The 25,554-nt window shown below is 41.4% G+C and overlaps 1 protein-coding gene across 1 annotated transcript in view; it reads right to left on the reverse strand.

Annotated features, from left to right (window-relative positions):
* Positions 1–25,554, reverse strand: part of WDR70 (WD repeat domain 70) — a 255,372-nt gene that overhangs the window by 55,260 nt on the left and 174,558 nt on the right. The window contains exons 11-12 of the mRNA XM_014594000.3: positions 14,511–14,610; positions 1,273–1,357 (exon numbers count right to left, since the gene is read on the reverse strand). Of these exons, the coding sequence (XP_014449486.2) occupies positions 1,273–1,357; positions 14,511–14,610 (185 nt within the window). The remainder of the gene's footprint in view (positions 1–1,272; positions 1,358–14,510; positions 14,611–25,554) is intronic.

Raw genomic sequence — 25,554 nt, forward strand, 5'->3', positions numbered from 1 at the left:
TGTTATAGCTAGTAAAACAAGCAAAAAACTGGCTTGCATCCATAGGTGCTTCTCAAGCAACTCCCAGGATGTCATTCTCCCATTGTACTCGGCCTTGGTGAGGTCACAGCTAGAGTACTGTGTCCAGTTTTGGGCTCCAGGCTTCACAATTCAAAAAGGATGTGGAGAAGCTTGAGAAAGTACAGAGGAGAGCCACGCGCATGATCAGAGGTCAGGAAAACAGACCTTATGATGAAAGGCTGAGAGCCATGGGACTCTTCAGCCTGGAAAAGCGCAGGCTCAGGGGTGATCTGGTGGCCACCTATAAGTTTATCAGGGGTGCTCATCAGGATCTGGGGGAACATCTGTTCACCAGAGCACCCCAGGGGATGGCAAGGTCGAACAGTCACAAACTCCTCTGTGACTGTTTCAGGCTGGACATAAGGAAGTACTTTACTGTCCCAGCCCCCACGGTTTGGAATAGACTGCCACTGGAGGTGGTTCAAGCACCTACTTTGAACGCCTTTAAGAGACATTTGGATGTTTATCTTGCTGGGATCCTATGATCCCTGCTGACTTCCTACCCCTGGGGCAGGGGGCTGGACTCAAAGATCTTCCAAGGTCCCTTCCAGTCCTAGTGTCTATGAATCTATGAAAGAAGAAAGGCCATGGGAAAAAGCAGTGGGATCTGGGTGAGCAATGTTGTGGTCTAGAGGATTTTGCTCCTGGATTATATCAACATTTTGAAGACTTGTCCAGGAGGAAAATACAGAGGTTTAATTCTTGTTCCTCATCCTCCACTGAAAAGACCAATAGATACTTTAAGTGTTGAAAATATAATCTGTTCCTAAGCAGAAGAGGCACTGGGGATTAAAGAGTCTGAGACAGGAATCAACCCCTCAAGAGGGGTAGCTCTTATATCCTAAGTTAACGAAAACAAAAAAGACATTAAAAAGGGCCACAAAGGCAAGCCAATTATGCCAGCATGTGGTTCTGACTCACCTAGGTAGTTGACAGGAAGTAAGTGGGATATATGCTCTTTATATCTATCATGCTCCTACTAGTGAAGGGTCTCAGGATGATTCTTTTTTGAATTCCCCCCCTTTGATAAACCTACAGAGGAGACAAGGGCATCATCTGAGTCCCAAAGCTCCTTTACACAGTGCTGACAGAGGGAGAAATCATGGGAGCAGTAACCTCTTGATGGAGGACATGTTTTCCATCCAGCAGAAAGTAGCAGCTGCTACTTGTTGTACTGCTCTTACAGCAGTGGCAAATAAATAATGCACTTACATTGGGAAAAAGGTGGGCAGGCCATCAACTGAATGAAGAGGCTTTTTAAATTGTCTGATATCCCATGTTTTCAAAGTGTCATCTCCTATGAAACAAAAATAAATGACAAAAGTTAGGTAAATTCCTTGACTCATTCTATGTAGAAAATTATATTCTAGGACCATAGTGACCAATAAAATTAAAAAAAGGAAAAGAAACAATATTCAGATGGGAAGATGCTACATGGAAAGAATGATGCATCTTCCCCTACATTAATGACTTTAAAAGATCAATAATAAAAAGTAATGCCTGTGTTGTTCCCGACTACATTGTCATTTGGACTGTTATGGACTCTTTACATAAGCAGCCCTCCCTATTATCAACATGCACTTAGAGTTTTTTTATGAGCTGTTGGATTTTATTTACATACCATGTTTACTTGCATACTATATACACCATTCCCTGCTTCTCCCAAATTGGGCAGGGGTTCCTACAAAATTGGCGGGGTTCATTTAAAGCAAACAAGCAAATTGATTTCCAATCCCGAATGGAAACATAGGGATGCTGGAATGGCTGCCGGGAGCTCTCCTCCCTTCCTGACTGCATGCACAAAGGGTGGCATCCATGCATCAACTATCGGCATAAGTGATATGTAGGGGGTGCATGTGCTGCTAGCACTTCTGGGCTTGGCATCTGGCCAGGGGGTGACCCCCTACCACCGAGGTGCGGATGGTCCCTGCTCGGCCCGCCCTCGCCACCGACATCAGTGTGGCCACCTGCAGGTGGTCCCCGCTCGCTGCCGCCATGCCCCTGCTGCTGACACTGCCACCACCACCTACAGGTGGTAGCCATACCCCCCAGCCTCGGAAGGCACACGTTGCCTATGGCTACAGGTCATAGCCATCACTGAACTGGCAGCAGCTTCTGGCTGAGCAGGAAGGTGTGTGGAGCTGGAGGGTAAGTGATGCTGAAGAGTAGACTCTGTCATTTCTGCACGTGGCCAGCATTCAGCCATAGCAAGCCTGTGATACGGCAAGTAAAATTCTGGAAAAAAGATTTTTTTTTGCACCCTGCCTTCCCAAACTGAAGTGCCCATATTATTTGGAGGTGTATGTATGCGAATAAATACAGTATTTTTACTGTTTGCGGTTGGGGACAACTTCCTGGTGCAAGTGCTGGAGACGCCAACTAGGGGCCGTGCTCTTCTTGACCCACTGATCAGAAACAGGAAGCTTACAACAGATAGAAACTTGGACAAAGAACTAGGGAGGATTAGAAGAGTATTGCTCAAGCATGCAGGGATGAAATCAGGAAGGCCAAAGTGCAACTGGAGTTGCACCTAGCAAGGGATATAAAAGGGAACAAGAAGGGTTTCTACAAGTATGTCACCAGCAGGAGGAGGATTAGGGAAAGCATGGGCCCCTTCCTGAATGGGGAAGGCAACCTAGCGACAAATGATGTAGAAAAGGCTGAAGTACTCAATGCCTTTTTTACCTCAATCTGCACAGGCAAGGTCAGCTCCCAGACTGCTGCACTTGGCAGCACAGTTTGGGGAGGAAGTGATCAGCTGCCAGTGGTAAAAAAACAGGTTAGGGACTATTTAGAAAAGCTGGACATGTACAAATCCATGGGGCCAGGTGCAGCATACCCAAGGGTGCTGAGGGAGTTAGCCAATGTGACTGCAGAGCAACCGGCCATTATCTTTGAAAACTCATGGTGGTTGGGAGAGGTCCGAGACGATTAGAAAAGGGCAAATATAGAGCCCATCTTTAAGAAAGGGGAAAAAGGGGGATCCGGATTACTACAGACTGGGGTCAACCTTACCTCAGTCCTTGTAAAATCATAGAGCAAGTCCATTTTCTCCTTTAAAGGAGAAAAAAGCAAGGAACAGTGGGTTTTCCCTTGCAGGCTGACAGAGTTTCAGCCTGCAAGGGGCTGCTTGGGACTAGGTAGAGTGGGAAGAGGGTGATCAGAGGCAGGGGGCACCACTTCCATTCGTGCACGCACACACGCATATGGCAGCCAGGTACCAATAGACAGTAGCAGCTGCTAAGAGCTCCATGCCAGCCCCACTGCCATGGCAAGGCACCCCTGCCTGCCCAGCAATAGCTGCATGGAGTTGTACCCCTGGTGCTGCCAGGCATGGGAGTGCAGACCCTGGCCCTGGCATGTGGCTCCCAGTAGCTGCACCAAGCCTGCCCGCCACGCTGCCACACAGGCTCCTGTGGGAGAGGGCAGCAGGGCAGGGAGCCCCAAGACTGCAGCGCGCAGCCCACATTCTCCTCCCACTTGGGCTTTGTTCCAGCTGTGCCACTTGCAAGGGGGAGGAGGAACCAGGCTCTGCACTCTACTTCAGCTGCAACAGCCGTTGCCTCCCATGGGTAGCAGCCAGGGCTCAGGCACTGCTGGGGTGGGGGAGGGGGCAAGGGACTGCAGACCCTGACCCTGTAGCCCTGGCAGCTGGGTGCCACCTCCAGCAGGGCTGGGGGAGGGGCAGGCTGATATGGGTTGCGAGTGAAGGCATCAGCAGGGCTGGGGGGGTGGGGGTGGCGGGCAGGGCCAGGGGACTGTGGGTTGGGAGTAAGGGGCACCTGAGGGGTGGGGGGGCTGCGGGTTGGGAGTGAGGGGCACCAACAGGTCTAGGAGGGATGTGGGGCAGTGGGCCAGGAGTGCAGGGCAGCAGTAGGGTTGGGGGGCTATGAGTGGACAGTGAGGGGCACTGTCACGGCCAGGGGGTTGCGGGTTGGGAGTGAGGGGCACTCAGGGCATGGAGGCAGGCCATCTTAAGTTAATTCATTTAACTGTGGTGTATCTTGCTGTTCCTCAAAATAGAAGTCAATATATGTATAATTCAGAACTCCCTGAATGTATTAATCACAAATACTGCATTGTTTTCTCTCCACATATGATCTGAAGCATTTAACTCCAAGTGAGAGGGAAGTGAGAGGTACTGGCAGGGCCCAGAAGGCTATGGGTGGGGTGTGAGGGGCAACAGCAGGGGCAGGACAGCAGCATATCAGGGTTGCTCAGAGCCACAAAGTCGGGGGGGGGGGAAGAGAGGAAGAGGGTGGGAAGGCAGCTGCAGCTGGACCCATGTCCTGATGAGTGAACTGGAGCAGAGGGACCTCTGCTTTTCTATGATTAAAAAAAAAAAATCAAAAGTAAAAATATATAGGTATTTAGAATTTATTTTATTATAATGATTGAGGCAATGGTAGGCCTCCAAATTGCTTTAAAACTAAATGCATCAAAAAACCATTGTGTTCAACTAATACCTATCTATATACACACACACCTATATAATATATATATATCTATGTATATATATAGATATATATATATATAAAATGGCATTTCATTTTAATTGTGGAAAAACATGGATTTGGGAGTTTTTAAATCAGAAAATTTGGGACCCCTCCCCCCTTTCTAAAAATCAGAGATTATGCAATATTTTAAATGGAGAAAACCAGGATCCCAAGTGATTAGGAACAGTCAGCATGGATTCACCAAGGGTAAGTGAATCATGAACATGATTGCCTTCTATAATGAGATGACTGGCTCTGTGGATGCGGGGAGACCAGAAGTGATATATCTTGACTTTAGCAAGGCTTTTGGTATGCTCTCACACAACATTCTTGTAAGCAAGCTAAAGTAGTACTGGTTGCATGAATGGACTGTAAAGTGGATAGAAAACTGGCTGGATCACTGGGCTGAGAGGGTAGTAGTCAATGGCTTGATGCCTACTGGTTGGCAACTGGTATCGAGTGGAGTGACCCAGGTGTCGGTCCTTGGGCAGGTTTGGTTCAACATCTTCATGAACGATCTCCTGGAACATGGGATGGAGTGCACCCTCAGCAAGTTTGCAGATGACATCAAGCTGCAAGCAGTACTACATATCTGGAGGGTAGGGCTATGATTCAGAGAGACCTCAACAAATTGGAGGATTGATCAAAAGAAATCTCATGAGATTCAGTAAGGACAAGTGCAAAGTCCTGCACTTTGGAGGGAACAATTCTGTGCACAGGTACAGGCTGGGGACTGACTGGCTAAGGAGCAGCTCTGTAGAAAAGGACTGGGGGGTTACAGTAGACAATAATATGAATATGAGTCAAAAGTATGCCCTTGTTGTGAAGAAGGCTAATGACATACTGGGCTGCATTAGTAGGAGCGTTGCCAGCATATCGAGGGAAGTTATTCTTCCCCTCTATTCCACACTGGTGAGGCCAAATCTGGAGTACTGTACTGTGTCCAGTTTTGGGTCCCCCATTACAAAAAGGATGTAAACAAATTGGAGAGAGTCCAGTGGAGGGCAACAAAAATGGTTAGGGGGCTGAGGCACATGACTTCCAAGGAAAGGCTGAGGGAACTGGGCTTATTTAGTTCAGAGAAGAGAAGAGAGGATTTAATAGCAGCTTAATGATATCGTACGGACTGGTCCTCCTTTGAACAGGGGGTTGGATTAGATGACCTCCTGAGGCCCCTTCCAACCCTAATTTTCTATGGTTCTAAGTACTGAAGTATTTGATTTTGCAACATGAAAAACTGTAATTACAGTCTAGATGCTAAAACTGAAGCCTCAGCACTCTGTAAATGTGTGCAAAACATACCATTTGGCTGCTCTGCAAATCTTCTAGAAAGGGACAGATCTGAGGCTAGCAGCCAAAGCTGCTCTATCCCCAGTGGAATGAACCTTGAATGATATTCAAGCTGCAGGTCTGCCAGGCTTTAGCAGGGAGAGACAGTCAGACAGTTATTTAAATCCAATTCTCTTGGTAACAGCAAAAAGTATTGTACCGGTGTTAGAAACACAGCTAGAAAGACTTTCTAAGAGCTTTGAGCTGTTCCCAGTGAAACTACAGGATCATTTTCACATTAAGTTTGTGGGGAAAGGCTTTGTGGGATGGACACTGGTAGAAAAACTTGCCTGTCACACTGAATTAATTTTAAATACATACTGTTGAAGAAAAATTAGCATATTGACAATCACACGTTGGTATCTCTCTAACGCGTTTTTGCACTAGGATGTGCCATGAGGAAAATGATCATTACTATTGCTCAAGGCCAGGTAATTCAATAAGCATTTGGAAATGCATCAATCCCTTCCCTAGAAGAGCTGTAAAGTCACTGGTCTATGTTCTGGTACTACATAACAAGCCAAGTTAGATACCAAATGAAAACCATACAGAGTTACTTTTAAAATTTAACCTCAAGTCAATAAAGATGGCAGCCAAAAAGTTTTTGTATGGAGCACTCAAAAGAGTCCACACCTTGTTGAACCATGTCAGGGTTTTTTGTCCCTTCTAGGTATAAGTCATTAAGGCAAACTCCTCTTGAGAAACTTCAGGATAATTCTATATAAAAAAAACCACAATGCTTCTGAATCTCCAGTCTAGGCCATGCTAATAAGGAGCAAATGGCACCTGGAATGGGATCTAGAATAGGTGCCCTTCTCCAAGTAATTATTTCTGGACAAGACTTTCAGCATAATGGGATCAGATACTGGCATCTCTAGTAGGTCTTAGAACAAAGTTTATCATTTAGCAGATGGCTACCAGAAAAAAAAATTGCGGTTCGTCTTTAAGAGAGAACAGGACTTTTTGCAAGTAAGTCAATGTGCTGATGATAGACAAGGGAGTGGTTTTGCCCTTCACCTCTGGATCACGATAGAGACGGGCAAAATATGGCCTGTGGGTTGTATCTGGCCCACCAATTGATTCTATCCAGCCAGCAGGTGGGCAACACCTCTGGCCCCTGGTGCTGTGTGGGATGCTGGCCAGAAGCAGCCCTGCCTGCCCAGAACCGCACAACAAGTCCAATAGTTTTGTGAAGAAACTTAGTCTTTCTGTATTCAAGCAACCATCTCCTCAGCTTCTTTTTTTTTTTGTTGCCTTTTCTTGGGCAGACAAGTTCTTATATTTGGATTCATGCTTGCTCTCAAAATGTCAATTCAAATTGTATTCTTTAAACATTGCCACACTTTCTTTGCAAATTAAGCACACAGCTTTTATACTTACATCAGTAAAAAAATATTTAGAAGTCCATTCTTTGTTAAATATTTGGCATTCAGTGTTTATCTTCCTCTTCTTTGATGAACTCATTTCCAACTCAAGCTCTGGGCATTTGGGACAGCCACCCTGCGAGTGTCCTTAGCACTGACGTGGGCTCCCAAGCCACAAGCAGGCAGGGTACAAGCCCAGCCCAAGTAGGGGTGCTGGCTCCTAAGTGTGGTTTGCCCAGGGCCTGCCATGTGGAGCTGCATGGGCAGGTGGGACCATAAGTGATGCGGGGGTGCACATGCACCCCCGCAGACAGAAGCACTGCCGACACTGCTGTCAGCACCTGTGGGCAGTTGGTGCTTGCCACCCCCACCTCCCCCCCACCGCCAACACCGCCGGTGGTGTCTGCAGGTGGTCACCGACTGCCAATCGGCACTCACCACTGCTACGCCCTGCTCTGCCACCAACACCACCACAGCCGCCAGCAGGAGCTCCCTGTTTGCAGGTGCTGCACCCCTGCCACCAACATTGCCACCATCTGCGGGTGGTCGCCATGCCCCCCCAGCCTCTGGGGGCACACATCATTCATGAGTGGGACTGCTTTTGCCCAGTGTCCCCTGCAGCATCAGCAGAGGCTGGAGCCAGCGCTGTGGGGCCTGTGTGTGGCTCACCTAGGGCCTGTTGTGCCATCCGACCCATCCACCAGCACTCTCCGAGTATGACCCTTGAGCCAGTTTGCTACCCAGTCTACTATATAATCATCCAAGGCAAATCTCCTCAGTTTATTTATAAGGATAGTATGGGATACCATGTCAAAGGCATTCTTGAAGTCCAGATAGATAACATCCACCTTGACTCCTGCATCTAAACATTTGGTGGCCTTGTTGTAAAAAGAAACTAGGCAAGTCAGGCAGGACCTGCCTGCTATGAACCCATGTTGGTTACCACTCTGCATCACCAGCGGGCTCCCATAGATGTGTTCCTTGATCATTTTTTCTAGGATCTTCCCAGGGATAGAGGTAAGACTGACTGGTCTATAGTTCCCCAGATCCTCCTTCCTCCCCTCCTTAAAGACTGGGGGCGACATTAGCCCTCTTCCAATCTAATATTTGGGTGTGTTATTTACAGCTTCTCCATCATGGAAACATCATATTCATTCAGCTAAAACTAAGGCAGCCCAATCAGCTGTGACAATAAAGAAATTTTATGAAACCACAGCAGGACCATCAGTCCAAGCTCCTATATCAGCATATAAAGCCAAAGTTACCTCTCAGATCTTATATGGTGCTGAAGTATGGGGTTATGCCACTAGTAATGATGTAGACATACCTCAGAACAAATTCTGAGCTCTTCTGGCTCTTCCTCCCTCAACTCCTGCATCTTTTTTGAGATTAGAGATAGAAATGGATTCTATTTTAACTAATATTATTATTAGAATGGCAGAATTTGGTTTAAAATCCTGCCCCTTTTACCAACTTGCCTTTTAAAATTGTGCTACATAGAAGATATTAATAATCCCCCTCCTCTCCAATCACCCTTACTAGCTTTTCTTTCCCATACTTTTGCATTTTATGGGATGGGATAAATGGCGATCTTTTTTGACCAGACTCAGGACCAAACAGATGCCCACAGCTGTTCTGGCTGGACATAGATGTTCCATTCCAGGGGTTAAAAGATGTTGCCCAGTTTGTCTAGGAGTTTTGGAAGATACTATTCACTATGTTTTAGGATGTTCTTTACATAATGACATAAGGAGAACTTATTTATTACTGTTCCTGCAGAAATTGATACATGTTTCAAACAGAGAGACATGAATCTGGTTTTTACAGCAAACAGATCCAAATTTAGTAAACTGTCTTGCAATTTTTGCTTACAAGGCTGAGGTGATTAAATATTATTTATTATTGATATGAGTGATACATTTTAACATTAGATTTGATTTTATTGTCTCAATTGTGGATCTATGTATAACATTATAGATTCATGTCTTGATTTACTACTATATTTTTATTAATAATGTTTTCATGTTGGTTTTTAGTATATTTGTAGTTCGGTTACGTTGTTTGAACTTATTTATATTATAGTCACATGTGTGTTATGCCATCTTCAGGAGCATAGCATTTAGCCAGAATCCTTAATAAACTGAATTGAGCTATTATGCAATCACATCTATATACACTACTCAAACCCCACCCCCAAAAAAAAACAGAACAAATTTTTTAAAAATAAAATTAAAATATTTCATAGTAGATGTTTGATTTTTATTTTGCATATGATTTGTTTTTTATCTATACTTTGTTGAAATTATATCTTCACCATTAATTTGATGTGTGCAGCCCTCAACACTCACCAAAATTTGTTAAGTAGCCTTCCAGCTGAACTAACTGCCCCCCACCCCCCTAGTGTAAGAGGTCTAGTCAGGTGCCTGCTGAATCTGTTTGCAGCTGACAAGCCCGATTCTAGGGTGACACAGTTTGTTACAAATTTCACAGATTCACGAGTTGTTTGAGTTGGAGTGCAAGTTATGTCCAAGCTTATAGTATGCTTCTTTCCTGCTTTGCTTCCATCCTCTGGATTAAAGTTGCTTCATCTTGAGCTGCACCCAGTGCCAGCTATTCCTTCCAGATTGGAAGGGATTCTGCGCACTCCTCTCAGCTTTCTACACTGATGTTAAATGGCTTCATATAATTTTTGCACACATTGTAGTACCACCATAGGAGGACAACTGTATTTTCTAGAGCCATCTTGAAACTCACTAATCTTAAACATGTGAAAAGATATGTGCTTAACACCACTGAAATAACAAAGGGCCAGACTGCAGCAGGCCCTTACATAAGCACATGAAAAACACAGCAAGTATGCAAGGGCTGCTAGTTTGGTGCATGCTCAAGAGAGAAAAGGTATGCATTCATCCCATATTTCTGCTCTGACTCAGGTGTGGAGCTGTGGTGAGCTAGAGACTGGATGAAAGAACTTGGCCCTGACAAAAGAAGGTATCACTCCCCTTTTCTACACTTAATCCATCCTGAATATCTCCACAGATAACCTGGTCCTTCCAAACTACACTCTTGGGATGGCCCACTTACCATTATATTTAATAAAACTAATACACCTATGTGGAAATGATGGCTACTCTATTGCCAATCCTTTCAGAAAGCTCTATAAGTTCCAAGTACTAAAAAAAATATTATACCACATAATATTCATTAGTGCTAATGAATACACACTGGCATTTGAGGCAAATATCAATATTTAATCACCAGAGAAACAAAACCAAAGTCATTGTTTACTAAAAAAACCATATTATTCAAATCCAAGATGATTGTTTCCCCCCATTCAACATGCAGGAAAAAAAAAGCTTCATTTTGGATCTGAATTCTGGCCTGGGGCAGCTGGCAGCAGGCCTGACACTATCTGGGGGTTGAACTACTGCTCCCACCACTGCTGCTGCTTGGAGTCAGCAGTTGAGGAGTCAGTAGCAGCTGCAGTGGGTCCAGGTCCAGGAACAATAACCTGGGTCAGGGATTAGGGCAGGGGCAGGCAAATATTTTAGGCAGAGGACCGCTTACTGAGTTTCGGCAAGCCATCAAGGGCCACATGACAGGCAGCCCAGGGCAGATTAATATTAATTTTCTAAATTTTTTAGGGGCCCTGTGGGCCAGATAAAATGGCCTGGTGGGCCACATCTGGCTCCTGGGCCACATTTTGCCCACCCCTGGATTAGGGGGTAGCATGGGTCTGGGAACTGCACTGCAGTTTGGGGATTGGGTAGGGGATAGGCAGGAGGCTGCAGGCACAAGGAGGCAAGCGGAGAGGACGACAGGCACTTGGGGTAGAGGCACAGGGGAGGCAAGAAGCTAGGTGGCAAGTGGTGAGGGCACAGGCAACAAGGGCCAGGCACCATATGGGCGCAGACACCAGGGCGGGAGGGCAATGTGCAGGGGTGCCTGCCCCCCCATTTCCAGCCTGCCCACCCTCTTTTCCCCCCTCTCTTCCCCCACACTTTCCTTGCTGCAGCAGTTAGGGACAAATTCAAGATGACCCTCCAATAATTAGATTCTTTGCATAGAAAATTATAACATTTATAACTCCCAATCTAATTTCTGGGGTGGGTCATCTTAAGTTTATTCATGCAACTGTGGTATATCTTGCTGTTCCTCAAAATGGGAGTCAATATATGCATAATTAAAAACTCCCTGAATGTATTAATCAGAAATACTGTATTGTTTTCTCTCCACATACAATCTGAAGCTTCTAACTCAAATGGCTTTTCCTTTTAAACACTTTAAATGGAAGATTATGTTAGAAATTTAGAGGGGAAAAGCCCTATTAATCTCTGACCTTTACAAAAGCACATACATGTAGATACTATCTGAGCTTAATAGTTTTCATTGAATTACAATTAACCCCCGTGCTCTGGTTTTCATACAGAAGACTAATTAAGACTGCAGCAGACCTGATTATTTTTCAGATTTGAAGAAATAGAAAAAAACACATTTATTCAGCAATCACACAACTTTTACAGACTTGAGAGTCAGGATTTCTGCCTACTAATAATTACAGACTTACACTGTAAATTCCATGTATATACCAGGAGACAATAACTAACTTTAATGATTGATTACTAGGCTATAATATCAATGACTCTTTATTTGTCAAGAAAACATTACCTAACATGGTTTTTAAAAATTATTTTCATTGTCAAAAAGCACGTGTAAATATCACTTTCTTGAATTTCTGTCAGGTTACTTGCTAATACTCAACAAGAACAAAACTGGGAACTCTCATAAGCAACTCCTCTGCTTTTCATTTTCCCTTGTGTCTGCAGCTGAGCCCTGCCTCATCTCTCTCATATCCGACACAGAATCTATATCAGATGCAGGAGGCAATCAGGCTTTCAATGAAAGTCCCTTTTCCCCCAAACAATGATCCTCCCTTTGATCCTCAGCATTTGGCAGGTGTGCTAATCTATGACTGCTGGATCCACATCTGCTTTTATTGGTACAGATCCAAAGCCATACTCTTATTAGAGCATTAAGCAAACAAAGAAGTTGAAAGAAAATATGAATCTTCCTCATTCTTCTGCACAGCACACATATAGATTAAAAAAAAAAATTGACTAACCAGGAAAACACTGAGCATGGAATTAATATTTTAAAACACAGAGAGAGACCATTTTCTGAACATTCTTATATCCTGCATACTATAAATCAAGTTTTTATATAATTTAGAGTGATCATAAATTAGCATCTGACAATTCACCTGAATCTCTGATCATCAGGACGCACAATCTGGGAATAGATAAGGGTGGGAAGAGCAGGAAGGGAAGTACAACACAACACTAAAAATAGGCAAGGGTCAACAGAGCAAGTTCTATATATTCACAAACCCTGAACCTAAGAAAATATCCTCAAGGCAGAAGTTTCAAGTAGATCGAAGGAAATCTAAACCGTCACCAAAGGCTTTGACTTCAAATGAACTGGAAAAGATTTGAGTCCAGGACTTAGTATATCCAGAACTCAAATCTGTAAACCAGGGTGGTATGCAATGGTCAGCAGCTAATACAGTTCCAAATGTGTGCTAAATTATAATGTATATAGCCTCTCTTCAGTATTACCGCATCTTTCTCTACTGGTTGTGGTCAGAACGAAGGGGTACAGAGGCATGTGAAAACAAAAAGTAAGTGAAAAATGTAGCTGAAAGCTTGGCACCATCTGAAGGTTAGTTGATTTCAGCTTCTGGTTAAAGATTTGGCTTCTTCTGATTTCCCAGGCCAACCCTAATAGAAAGCATGTGACAATGGCACCAAGAATATCCAAGTGCTTTCTGTTAAAGATAGCATTATTAAACACTCTTTGTATTAACATCAATTGTGGGTAACTAATATTTTTAGGCATAAACAGACTTTCCTTCAACACGTTAAACCAGAAACTCTCTTGGGCACAAACCATGTGTTCACTTGTGTTAAAGAAGGCCTAATCCCATCAGGCTAGAAACCGGCACCTGAAGCACTACCACAGTAGAATTAAGAAGCCACACGAACAGGTCATTTCTTTCTTTATGAAAAAAAAAAGTGTTTAGACAAAATCTTTGTTAACCTGGATTAAGGTGAAGAGAGAGACCATATCATTACTAGCAAGACTAAAAGTCAAAAACAGGAACTAGAAATACAAGAAACAGGGTGTAGACTGAATTTAAGAGAAACGCAAGCCTTCCTTGGGAATGGAAGTGTAGTTATAGCATTTACCCAGCAAACTGTTCTGACTCTCCTAAAATACTAATGAATAAATCCCAAACCATGATTTCGGCCTTCAGAAGATTTGTTTTGTGGGTAATATTTTTAGGAAAAAAATCTCATCTGATGTGAATAAAACCAACTGTCCTTGAGTGATGCCTTTCCCTATTCCTGGGAAAACTTTAAGCTATCTTTTTTCAGTCCTCATAGTTGAAATATAGCTTAGTCAATCATTCCAAGAAGGTCCTTATTTCACGCTGCTTACAATATGAATTAAGTCAAAATTTATAATCAATGACAGAAAAATCATGGTGTAGGGCAGAGGTGCTAAACATTTGGCCCAAGGGTCAGATCCAGCCTGTGGAGTCATTTCACCCAGGCCCGGGGCTCCCAGAGGGGCTGGAAATTCAAGGAGAAAGCAAAGCAGGATTGGGGCCAGCTGCTAAATTCCCAGAGACAGGGCCCCAACGGGCATGCATGTTTGTGGCAAGAAGGTAAACGAGGGCTCTGTTAACTGTCCAGATCCACCCCAGGAGGCTGCTTGAAGTCCAGATTCAGCCCAGAGACCCACATGGAGTTTGACACGTCTAGTATAAGGGAAGTGAACTAAGGAAGCAGTAAAAAAAAGCACCACAAAAAGGTACTATGTTTCCATGTAGCTTTTTCACGCAGAACAAGTCACAACACGTTTACTTTTTTGCTTAGTTTTACATTTATTAAAGTTTAGTTTCCATTATGGTTAATTTTCAAAATAGAAACTGGGGTTTGTATGGTAACAAGCATATAAAATAATTTAAGTTTTCTGCTGAATTTTTTTTAGTTGCATTTTACTGCACACTATGATCCACATAAGGTGAAAGATGTGACTCTAGATCTAGAGAAGACCTAATACGTGATTTTAGTGGCTTATTACACTTTTACAAAAAAATACCTGGAGGCAAGGATTTGATTTTAAATGTCTAAGATTTACATTTCTGCTAACAATCAGTGAAAACCTATGTTTATCTTACATTTAACAAAACACTTACCTCCTCGACTGGCAAGGGCAATACCATCATAGGAAAATGTCAAGCATGAAGTTTCAGTGCCTGAAGCATGTGCCTGCCTGCAGTGGAACTTTGTGTGAACCTGTTTGTAAAACAAATAAAACATTAAACAGAGGTAAGCATTCTTGCAGCCTTTTAAAGATGTCATTTATGTATTATAATAGTTTCAAACTCAGGAAGTTTTTAATACAATCTTTTCTCTCAACTTGCATTTCCCTGTCCAGAAAAACAATTATTGCCAACCATCAGCACCAATATGCAAGTCCCAGCAATGATAAACGGAGTTATGACTGGGTGACAAGAATATCTTTTATTATAAGCTACTTGGTTCTCAACACTTCTATACAAAGTCTATAGTTTAAAAATGTCAAAATAGATTATATATACTTTGGATATGACTTAGAAGGGCTGGCAGAACTTCTTTTTTGCCAGACTGGTAACCTGCCAAAATTCATAGGTTATAGATTTAGAATAAAACTTAAATTTTCTGAAGTCTGAGTGCCATCTGGCTCCAACCAAATGACAAGTTTGGGAATGCTGTCTGTTTATTTTTTTTAATACATTCCCTGAGAAGTAATTGAAAAACAGCATACATTTCTTTCAAACAAGAATCACTTGCTTATATAATACAGATTTCCATTTCAACAAGAAATCCATAATTTTTCCTTTAAGTGCCCTGTGAAATCTCAAAGCAAGTTTTTACGAAATCCATATTTCTCTTTTCCTTACTGAAATCAAAGGTTCCGTCCATCAAAGATACTAAAGCATTTTCCACAAACCTACATGCTGTTTAAATTTTTTCTCTGTTGACAACTGTATGCTTTTTAATTTCCCATGCTTAACAGTACTTTTATCTAGTCTGCATTTCTTTAGCTTGTTAATGAGAATGTCATGACAGACAGTGTCAAAGGCCTTGCTAAAGTCAAGACATATCACAGCCACTGCTCTTCCCTGTCCACCAAAGGAAATCAGGTTGGTCAAGCATGGCTCGCTGTTGGTGAATCTATGCTGGCTATTCCCAACCACCTTTTTCTCCTCTAGGTGCTTCACAATGGATTCTTTCCAGATCTGCTCCATGATCTTTCCAGGTATAGAGGTCAGGGTGACTGTAAAATGCTTTGAAAGCCTTTATGTATGAAAGATGCCACATGCTAATTTAATTATAGACAGGGGTGGTATTATTAAGTGTGCCTGGCCCTTCCCATTGTATGATCATGGCTTTTTTTACTTGCTTGTAAATTTGCTAAATTTTAAGTGTCTGGACTTTAATTTTCCATGCAATGTGGTTATCTGAGTTTGAATTCTTCTGGAGAAATTCAGCCAAAAATGGCCTAGGCATGTGCAAGACTAAGGCTATGGATAAATGCATTTCTCTGCCCGTGCTAAAAATTCTTAAGACATTTTCTTTGAAATAGCTGAGTGGGTCTAGACTGTGGAACTCTCTGTGCCTAAGATTCCCATCTGTAAAACAGGGACAATACTGCCTCCTCCTCTCACAAGGAGAGAAAAATAAACTAATAACCATGAAGCCTTCAGATACTATAGAAATAGGCAATATAAAAACACATATGGGGAAATTAATTCTAGCATTCAGATAAGCTCCTAGTGTGTGGATATACTCTAGTACTACACAGTGAACAAAAAAAAAAGGAAACCAAATACTCAACAGCTGTCCATTAAGTGAGCCTGTGCTCCCTGGGCAAGAACAGAGGTTCTGTGGAGAAAAAATACTGTATTTTCTTGTATATAACATCCTGGAATAAGATACACACCTTGTTTTTGAAAGGCAAAATGAAGAGGAAAAAAAAATCTTTCCTTGTAGTAAGTAACCAAGAAGCAGCAGCTGGGGAGCCAAGTCTGCTCATTCTTCTGCTTCCTGTAGATCCTGTGCTTACTTCCATTTTCTCCTGGCAGAAGCTTAAGTGGCAGAAACTGCCATTACTGCACTTCCTCTCTTATACTGCACACCCCAATTTCTAGCAAGATTTTTTAAAAAGGTGTGCATGGTATATGACAAAATACCTAACATGTGATCATGCAGTTAATTGCATCATGATATACATGCACAAATGGGTTGTGTTAGATTTAGACAGGCAACCTGAATCCTGGCATCTCCTAACTTTGGAGGGTTGGAATTTCCCACCTTAAAAATATTCTTGTAATGTATTTGTTATAATAGAACTTACTTATTCGCATGCATAAAATTTCTTACCACACTCAAGTATTTGCAGGATAAAATCCTTAAATTTGGCCTAAAAACTATGGAAAATATACATTATTGTCTTTTAGTAATGCGTGTAGACTTTTTTGGCCATGTGGAATTAGTCCGGGGTTTGAAAAAGGTCACATAATAGCTCTAAGGTGTAAACAGGTTGAAACATGATGTAAATGCTTATTACAATACTCAGAAGTAAAATGAAGTAACTTGGGTTTAATCAAATGGCTTAGAGACATACTGTAAAGTCATTATCATTTCTCAACAATTACACTTATCTTGGACACAAGATGAACAGATAACACTTTTCAACTATAATTTGTTCTAGTGTTTTTAAATATCCAGGAATATATTTTATGCAACCAGTTGCAGGAAGTTTTCAAAATATGTGACAACATACAAGAGATCAACTATGAATTATTTCTGAGAAAATAAATATCCTGCAATATTTATTAAATATCAAGCAATTAAAATTATGAATTTTTAGTTTGTAAAGTATCATAGATGTTTATATGTAAATCTTAACCAAATAATCATGTTGCCAAACAACTATCATAATTAGTAAGATCTATAATTCTTCTATTTAAAAAAAAGTAAAGCCTGTACCTGACTGTATTATTTGCCTGGTCAAAATTCCCAGTGAAGTGAATGAATGGAGGATATGGATAGCTCTGTGTAAATAAAGGATTTCTCAGTTTACTGGACCAACCAAAAGTAAGTGTAAGAATTTAATTTTGGATCAATCTGAAATTACTTTTCCGAGTTTCTGGGTAAAATGAAAAACTCAGTATGATTTGGTTGGTTTAAATGATATATAATGTTTGGGTCTTATTTAAAAAAATAAAGATAAGTTTGATCTCAAAATGTTTTAGTACATTTAATTTTGAAAATGTAGAAGCAAAACAGTTTTATTTCCCCCCCCCAATCAATTTAAAATATCTATTAGATATGGCACAAATTTGTAAATCACTCCAGTCATCCTAAAACCACACTTCTGGGTAAGTAACTACTAAGCCCCAAAAATTTCTACTAGTACTAGGTCTCACTCCTTTTGATTTAAATGTTTAAATCTTTTTCTCAATTAAGTGGTAAATTGCATTTTTCTGACCCTTCCTACCTCTCCTCCTATGGAAGGAAAAGAATCGTAGAAATTCTATAGAATAGCAATAAAGAGAAGCCTTAGAGTCAGAGATATGTATGCAACAACCACAGAAGTTAAAATGATATGTCTTTATGTTTGCAAAGTTTTCCCCTTTGCAAGCTAATAACTTGTGCAAAATTCGAAAGAGTTTAAATCTTAGGGTTTTCCTACACTATTTTTCCTACACTATAAACAAAATGAAACCAAAACCCACTTTTTCAATTAATTCAATTAATTCCCCTAACCAACATTTTAAGGATCCCCTTTAAAATAAGGCTCTACACCGAAAGTGACTTTAAGAATTACATAAGCTGTTTTAAGTTTATCTTTCAAAACTAATTTGCTCAGTTTACCAGTAAAAAAAAATTTCTAGCTGCAAGTTCTGTGAACTCATCCACCATATATTATACTTCTGAAGAAAATAACCTTGAATTGTAATACTAAATCAAGTACTCTAAAAATGACTGAAGGTTGAACAAGAAGTTTTACAGACAATGGCAACTTTGATGCAGTTTCCAAGGAAAAGTCTGTGTTTGACCTCTGGCTTCTTAGCATATTTAAATGTGATTAAAAAGGTTACATATCAGATTTAGGAGCACAGTAAGAAGCAAGGACATGGGGGGGGGGGCAGCAGGGTAAATACCTAGGCCACAGTAGAAAAAGAACAGGTTGGATATTACTTAGATAAACTAGCTATTTTCAAATTTATCCTAATGTCCTCAAGTAATTTGCTGAAGTAATTTCAGAGCTATTGGCTATTATCTTTAAGAACTCATGCAGAACTGGAACTGGTAAGCTCCCAGAAAGAAGGAAAAATGGCAATTACTGCACCCCTCTTTAAAATAAATAGAAAGGAGGACCCAAGTAATTACAGACCAGGTCAGTCTAACTTTGATATCTGAAAGATACTGGAGCATATTTGAAGAAAGCATCCATATACACATAAGAAAAAATAATTAAAAGCCAACATAGGATTTTCAAGAGAGCAAGTCATGTCTAACCAAAACTGATTACCCTCTATGACAAGATGATGGACTTCATGGATTGGTGAGCACAGTTGATGCAATATACTTTGACTTTGGAAAGGCTTTTGACACCATCTTCCATGACATTTTCATGTGGAATACAGAAATATGATCTACATGAAACTTCTATTGGGTGGGTGCATAAATGGTTTATTGTGCTCGAAGACGGTCATCAATGTCTCAAAGACAAACTGGGAGGAAGTACTAAGTGGGGCTTTGAAGAGGGTCTTATACAAGCAGGAGGTAAGTCTCTGTGTCAGGATAAAAGGGAAGAACAGGACAGATGATGTCACTGGGTGTCTGATGTAGGCCACCAAACAAGGAGGGGAAAGTGGATGAGGCTTTCTTCAACCAAATAACAGAAGTCTCCAGATCACAGGACCTGGTGCTTATTAGTTAAATGTGACATTGGGAGGATAACACACCAATATGCAGGCAATCCAGGAAGTTTTTTGAATGTGTGAGGAACAGCTGTTTGGTATAAATGGTGGAAAAACCAACTGAGGGGAAATGCTTCTTGATTTGCTGTTAGTGTTCATGAATAGGGAAGAGTTGGTCAAAAATGTAAAGGTGAAAGGTAACCTGGATAAGAGTGATCATGTAACAATAAGAGTTCAAGATCCTAGCGAAAGGAAGGAAGGACAACAGCAGAAATACAGACACTACTTCAGAAAAGCAGGCTTTAACAAATATGGCATCCTAGGGGGCAGGATCCCATGGAAAGCAAGTCTAAGAGGAAAAGGAGTCCAGCAGGGCTGGATATACCTTAAAGAGACCATATTAAGGGTACAAGAGTAGGCTATCCCAATGTGAAGGAAGGACAGCTGCAGCAAGAGACTGGCCTGACTAAACAGCAAACACTCAAAAACTCAAAACTCAAAAACATTTCTTGCAAAATGTTGAAACTTAGCCATATGACTTAGGGATGATTGTAAGATTACTGCATGGACATGCAGGGAGAAAATCAGGAACACCACCATACAAATTGAGATTAAGCTAGTAAGGGAGACAACAACAAACAACACCAAAAAAAATTCTATAAGTATGCTAGAAGTAAGAGAAGGAAAGGGTAGGTCCCTTAATGAATAGGAAAGGTAATAAAGTAACACAATGGGGCCCAAACCTTTCTGGCAGGTGTGCCATAAATTATCCCAGCATATTCCTCAAGTGCAACTCCAATCCACCTCTCCCTGCCTGATCTGCTGCTTTGCTTTGTTTCATTTCCTGTGCTCCCTGACCAATTTATTGTTTTACTTTTCTGCTTCCTGCCCTATCTGCTGCTGTGCTGCCTGTCCTCCCCTCCCTGATCTGTCACATGTCACACAGAGGCTGCCTGTGCCATTTATGGCACACATGCCTCAGATTGCCCAACCCTGGAGTAGCAGATGATGTAGAAAAGGATAAGTAATTAATCTTTTTCTTACTTCAGTATTCAGAAATAAGGTCAGCTATCAGAGGATGAATGCAGCTGGCAGCAAGTATAGGGGAAAAGATTAGCAGCCTAGACTGGAGAAAGAACAGGTTGGAGATTACTAAGAGAAGCTGGATGTTTCCCATTAGTAGAGATGGATGCAATGATGCATCTTTAGAGTACTCAAGAAACTGGTCAAGGCAACTACAGAACCACTGGCTCTTTTCCTTGACAACTTGTGGAGGTTGGGCAAGGTCAAGGTTGCAGCAGCAGCAATCAGGGCCTCTGAGGGCTCATGGCAGAGCCCCCCTGCGCAGTATGGGACAGTGGGGATCACCCCGTGGCACGGGTGCCTCACGGTGTCTGGAAGCAGGGGTGGATCCACCTGTAACCTAGAGCTCGGCACCACTCAGCCCCGGTGGCCCCAGTTCCAGACAGCGTGTAGTGCCCTGCCAAGCATGACTGCACCTGCGCCATGGGGCAGCATGAAAGACAATTAGGGACGTAGGAAGGGAGAAGTAAGGGATCTAGCCATGTAGACAAAGGCATAATTTTTAAGAGTCAAGAATATTAAAAATGGAAGCTCATGCTTAGAGAAGCAAGGAAAGAATATACCTAATGACAAAAGCTTGAACACGGGACTGAAGGTGAGCAAAATGGGCAATAGTGAAGATAGCTGGAGTATAACAAAGACAGGAAATGACAATCAAAAGTATCTCCACCCAGAACTACATCACAAAAATTATCATCCTAAATTAGCCATGTCCTTCAGCCCTTCCAGGAGAGGAGGCAGGCTTGGTGGTACATATTCATTCTACCATGCCTCAGAAATTTAAGCTATTTTCATCATAAGAAGTACGTGTAAAAAATGAAACTTTTGAACTTTTGATCATTTTTCAAGAATACACTGGTTCCCAGTAAGTTGACATCTTTCCAACTTTTTAATGCTTTTTAACAAAACAGCCAAATCATTTTTCTTCTTTCATTAACATTTTTAAAAACAGAGGCAGTAATTTGAGGTGAATGGTGGGGAAAGCAGTTTTCTAAGACACTGAGGAAGTTTCTGCTATGTCACTCTCTTCCTGTTTTGTAGAAATGCAAAAAAATGGCTACTTGTTAATATTTTCCTATATTTTGCTGAACTGCAGCTGCAAAAAATAAACAATTATGCCTTTATTTCCTTGCCTCCATTTACATTCCCTCCCATTCCAAACTTTATCTGCAATGCTTCGCCCAACCTAACTTTTCTCTTTCTTTTACAATTATTTGCATCTGTCTTTCAAAAGCCTTATGACAAAATTATATGTTTTTATTACGTGAATCAGGCTCAAAGCAAAAATCAGAAAACAAAATAATTAAAACAAATTGTCTATGGCTCATACATGGGGCTATCATATCAAATTGACATATTTGTCCTCCTCTAAGATTTATAATACTATGTATAACTGAAGCAGCATATCAAAAATAAATCTCACGGCCATAATTTTCATAATGGAGGGAGATGACAAAATTGACACTAGTGCTGTAATAAACAAGTCCTACAGGAGCCCTAAAATGATATATTTGAGAGTTACCAAATCTGGTACTACTTAGGGTATGGACAAGTGTTCATTTGTAGTGCTACAAAGTGCAGAGGCACAAGGTGGAGAGCTACCAAATTTCCACAAAGACAGAGTAATAAGGGGCTGCATCTTGAGTCCTCCCTGCCCCCCTTGGAAGGAGGAAGGGAAGAATGGAGGGCTGTGGGATGCTGGGGGGTCCTACAGAATCCTGTAACACTACAAGTAACTGTACAGGTGTTACACTTCAGCTGGAAATATAAGTTATCCATGAAGCATGATCACCTGTGCTCCACAGAGCATGTTCAGCTGTGCCGTGATATATGTGCAGATGTTGCTGGATGCTGTGCCCTGAATTAGGGCGTGTCTCCAAGGAGTGGGAAAACCTGCAAGCTTCAACAGATTGAGATCCATAAATTTCTGCAAAAAGTGCATTTTTAAGACCTTGGTACTTTCATGTATATATTTTTTGAACAGACCAGGTTTTCAAAATTCTTTTTGAAATATGGAAGTGGACACAATATTCCAGTAGTGATCTCATCAATGCAAAAAATTCCAAAGTACGAACTTTTAGGTCTTTGCAAATGTGATTACTTCACTTTTTTTGTTACAGTATTTTTCTCTCACACCCACATTTTCAAGTATCATTAGCAGGTGTTAAATATTTCTAAATATAGTGTTTTCAACCTGTCATTATCAATTACAAACAACTTGAAATATATTTAATAGCTGCATGTTCTTATTTTGAGCTGTCCTAACGTTTTGTGTATTCATATATTTGTTCATATTTTTTATCTTTTCTAATTTCTTTCCTTACAGACAGATTAATATATTGTCCCAGATCGAGTGATCATCTTTACATGTCTGCCATACAGACACTCTGGTAGTGATTTTCCACATTTATTCTGTTCGGAGGCTGAAGAGTACTAAATACAGAACTTTTCTTGCATCTAAATATTTTTTTTGTGAAGGAGTTAGGAATTATATTGTGGGAAACATTTGTTCACTGGCATAAACAGGGCCGGCCCAGGGGAGGAGGGGAGGAATCGGGGCAACTGCCCTGGGCCCCGCGCTTTGGAAGGCCCTGCAAAGCTGGGTGGAGCGGCAGCTCCACATCCAGCCGCTCGCTCCCTCCCTCCCCCTCACCGCCACCGCCGCTGCCAACAGTGGAGGCAACTTCTTTGGGTTCAGGGCCCATGGGCTGATTTGCCCTAGGCCCCACACCCCGCTCAGGTGGCCTCTGGGCATAAAAAACGATTAGAAGCTATAAACAGATCTTTCACCATCTACAATGTAGTTATAGTACTTCTATGAGGTAGCCTGCAATAATTATTTTACAAAACTCCTTCATAAAAATGTATTACGAAATTGAAACAATTAAAAACCACAGTGTGAAATGTTTGGTCTTATAATTTCTGAATTCTGAAGAGACAGAAGCCAAAAAATTTTAAAAACCACAAAGATTAGTTATAAACAAACTCAAAGCTGTTTTAACCAAGCAGGATGAGAGATGGTTTCTCTTGTCTTCTACTGAAATGGACCTAATGGGCTGATTTTAAAAAAAATCAACTGTTTTATTTAAAGGTTTCAGGGAAGACTGCTAGGGCAAGACACCTGAAACATTTCACTAAATGTGATTTTAGACAAGGCAGCCAGCCAGCTGGCTTGCCAACCTTAAAGAATATGAGCCAATGCATAGCAAGGAGAAAAATGCCTCTTCCCTTTGCTTTTTCACCCATCTACTATTTTCTAATCACAAACAACAGTATTAAGTAGAAATAGTTTCTCACTATTAAAAATGAATTAATCAAAAAAGATATTAAGAATCACATTCTGGGAAGATTGCTTCTCAACAGTATTTTTAAAATGTTCTCCTAGCAGTTTTAAAAATGAAGCCCATCTGAAGCTTTGGCTGTACTGTCAAACTTCGTAACTGAAAAAAATAATCTATGTTAGCCAACGAAAAAAGATAAATATCACTAATAAAAGAAAAGTTGCTGGACAGTATTCAGTTGGCTTACCTTTTGATTTTTACATGTGAAAAATGTCCAGAATACTGGTATAAATGTTCCTTTTCATCTTTATATAAATTATGTATCTAACCAGTCCCACAAAACTAACATGTTGACATGCATTACTAACCTCTCGTGTTAAAACATATGATTATTTCCCCATTGAAATACATATTATACTGCTTATTCTAAGCTAAAGAAAGACACTCTTGCTTCTCCCAATAAAAATATTGACTTCTTCCAGACTCACTTGCTTATTAGCTATTGTCACAGGTCCCCCCACCCTCTCAAAAATGAACTGATTCTGAACTATGAGGATAGCTTCTTTCATGAATTCCTGTTAAAACTTCACACCTAATAAAATATTAATATTAGTCTCACGCTACTGTTCAGATCTGCAGGTCCTCTAAACTTACCCATGCAGACAGAACACTTACAAAAACAACGAAGGGTGCCATATAAATTAGAAATATTCTCTGGATAATTTACAGCAAGCAACAACCCTGGGCAAGTTCAGAGAGGACACAGAGAAGTAAAAACAGTACAGCTGCCACAAAATTATTTCAGTCACTCTTAAAAACCACTTCTCACATTCTTTGAATCTTCAAAGCCCACAAAGTTGAAAACCCTTTTTAGTAACCTTAAAAAGTTTACTTTAGGTTTACACTAAAGTCCAAGTGAAATGAAGCAGAAATCTACATTAAACTAGTGTTTGTGGTTTAATAAAACCTAAACTCAAAACTGTTGCTTTTAAATCATTTATCATACGCAACTCAAAGAAATTAATCCACTTTTTTTGTGAGAAGTGTCTAAAACTTGCATGTATTACACAAAGGAAGAAAAGGACTTCTCTGAGAAATATGAAGTGTTTGTTTTTTGCTAAGCATGCTCCTGTCATGTATACACAGTGTATCCTACTGGCTGCTATTGTGAGCTATTCATCGCTTCACCTATTTGATTTTCCCATGACTAAATACTGCTACACACCGGTCTGCTATATAAGCATTCAACATAACATTAATTGAAACTGCCCTTTTTGGGGGGTGGCTGAGAGCACTTGAGAGGTAGGAAGCATGTATGCTGCAATATATTGTGTAATATACATAATGTTAAATTGAGAGTACTTCCTGCTTATGAGGTTATCAGCAGGGGTCTTGGTTTTCCTTAATAAAAAAATTGCAAACTCGCTGATAAAAAAAATTGCAAATTCTCTGATAAAACCCCCCAAATCCATGATTAAAATTAAAGGCCCCTTACAGCCCTCTGTTCCCAGCCCTACTGGTGCCCCTCACCCCCCACCCACAGCCTCTCCAGCCCTGCTAGTACCCCTCACTCCCCCCACAACAGCCCCCCAGCCCCACAGACATGCAGGCACAGACACAAGCACACACACCCTAGCAGGTAAGTATGTTTGGGGGGAGGGGGCTGGGGGGCCAGATCAAGAATGGGGGGGTACACGTGGGCAGGCAGGGACAGAGTGCACCCAGGGGCGTATTGGCGACATCTCCCTCAGTCCCTTCTCATACTTTTCTTCTTTCCGGGGGAAGGGGGACATGGAATGCCACCGGCTCCACACAGCACACCATGGTGCCTCCATGCCCTGCACCTCAGCTCATTCTCTGTGCCCGCTCCCAGAAGCAGGGCAGGGGGGTGCAACAGCAGT

Source organism: Alligator mississippiensis, chromosome 3 (assembly GCF_030867095.1).
Source record: "Alligator mississippiensis isolate rAllMis1 chromosome 3, rAllMis1, whole genome shotgun sequence".
Classification (NCBI taxonomy): Eukaryota; Metazoa; Chordata; order Crocodylia; family Alligatoridae; genus Alligator; species Alligator mississippiensis.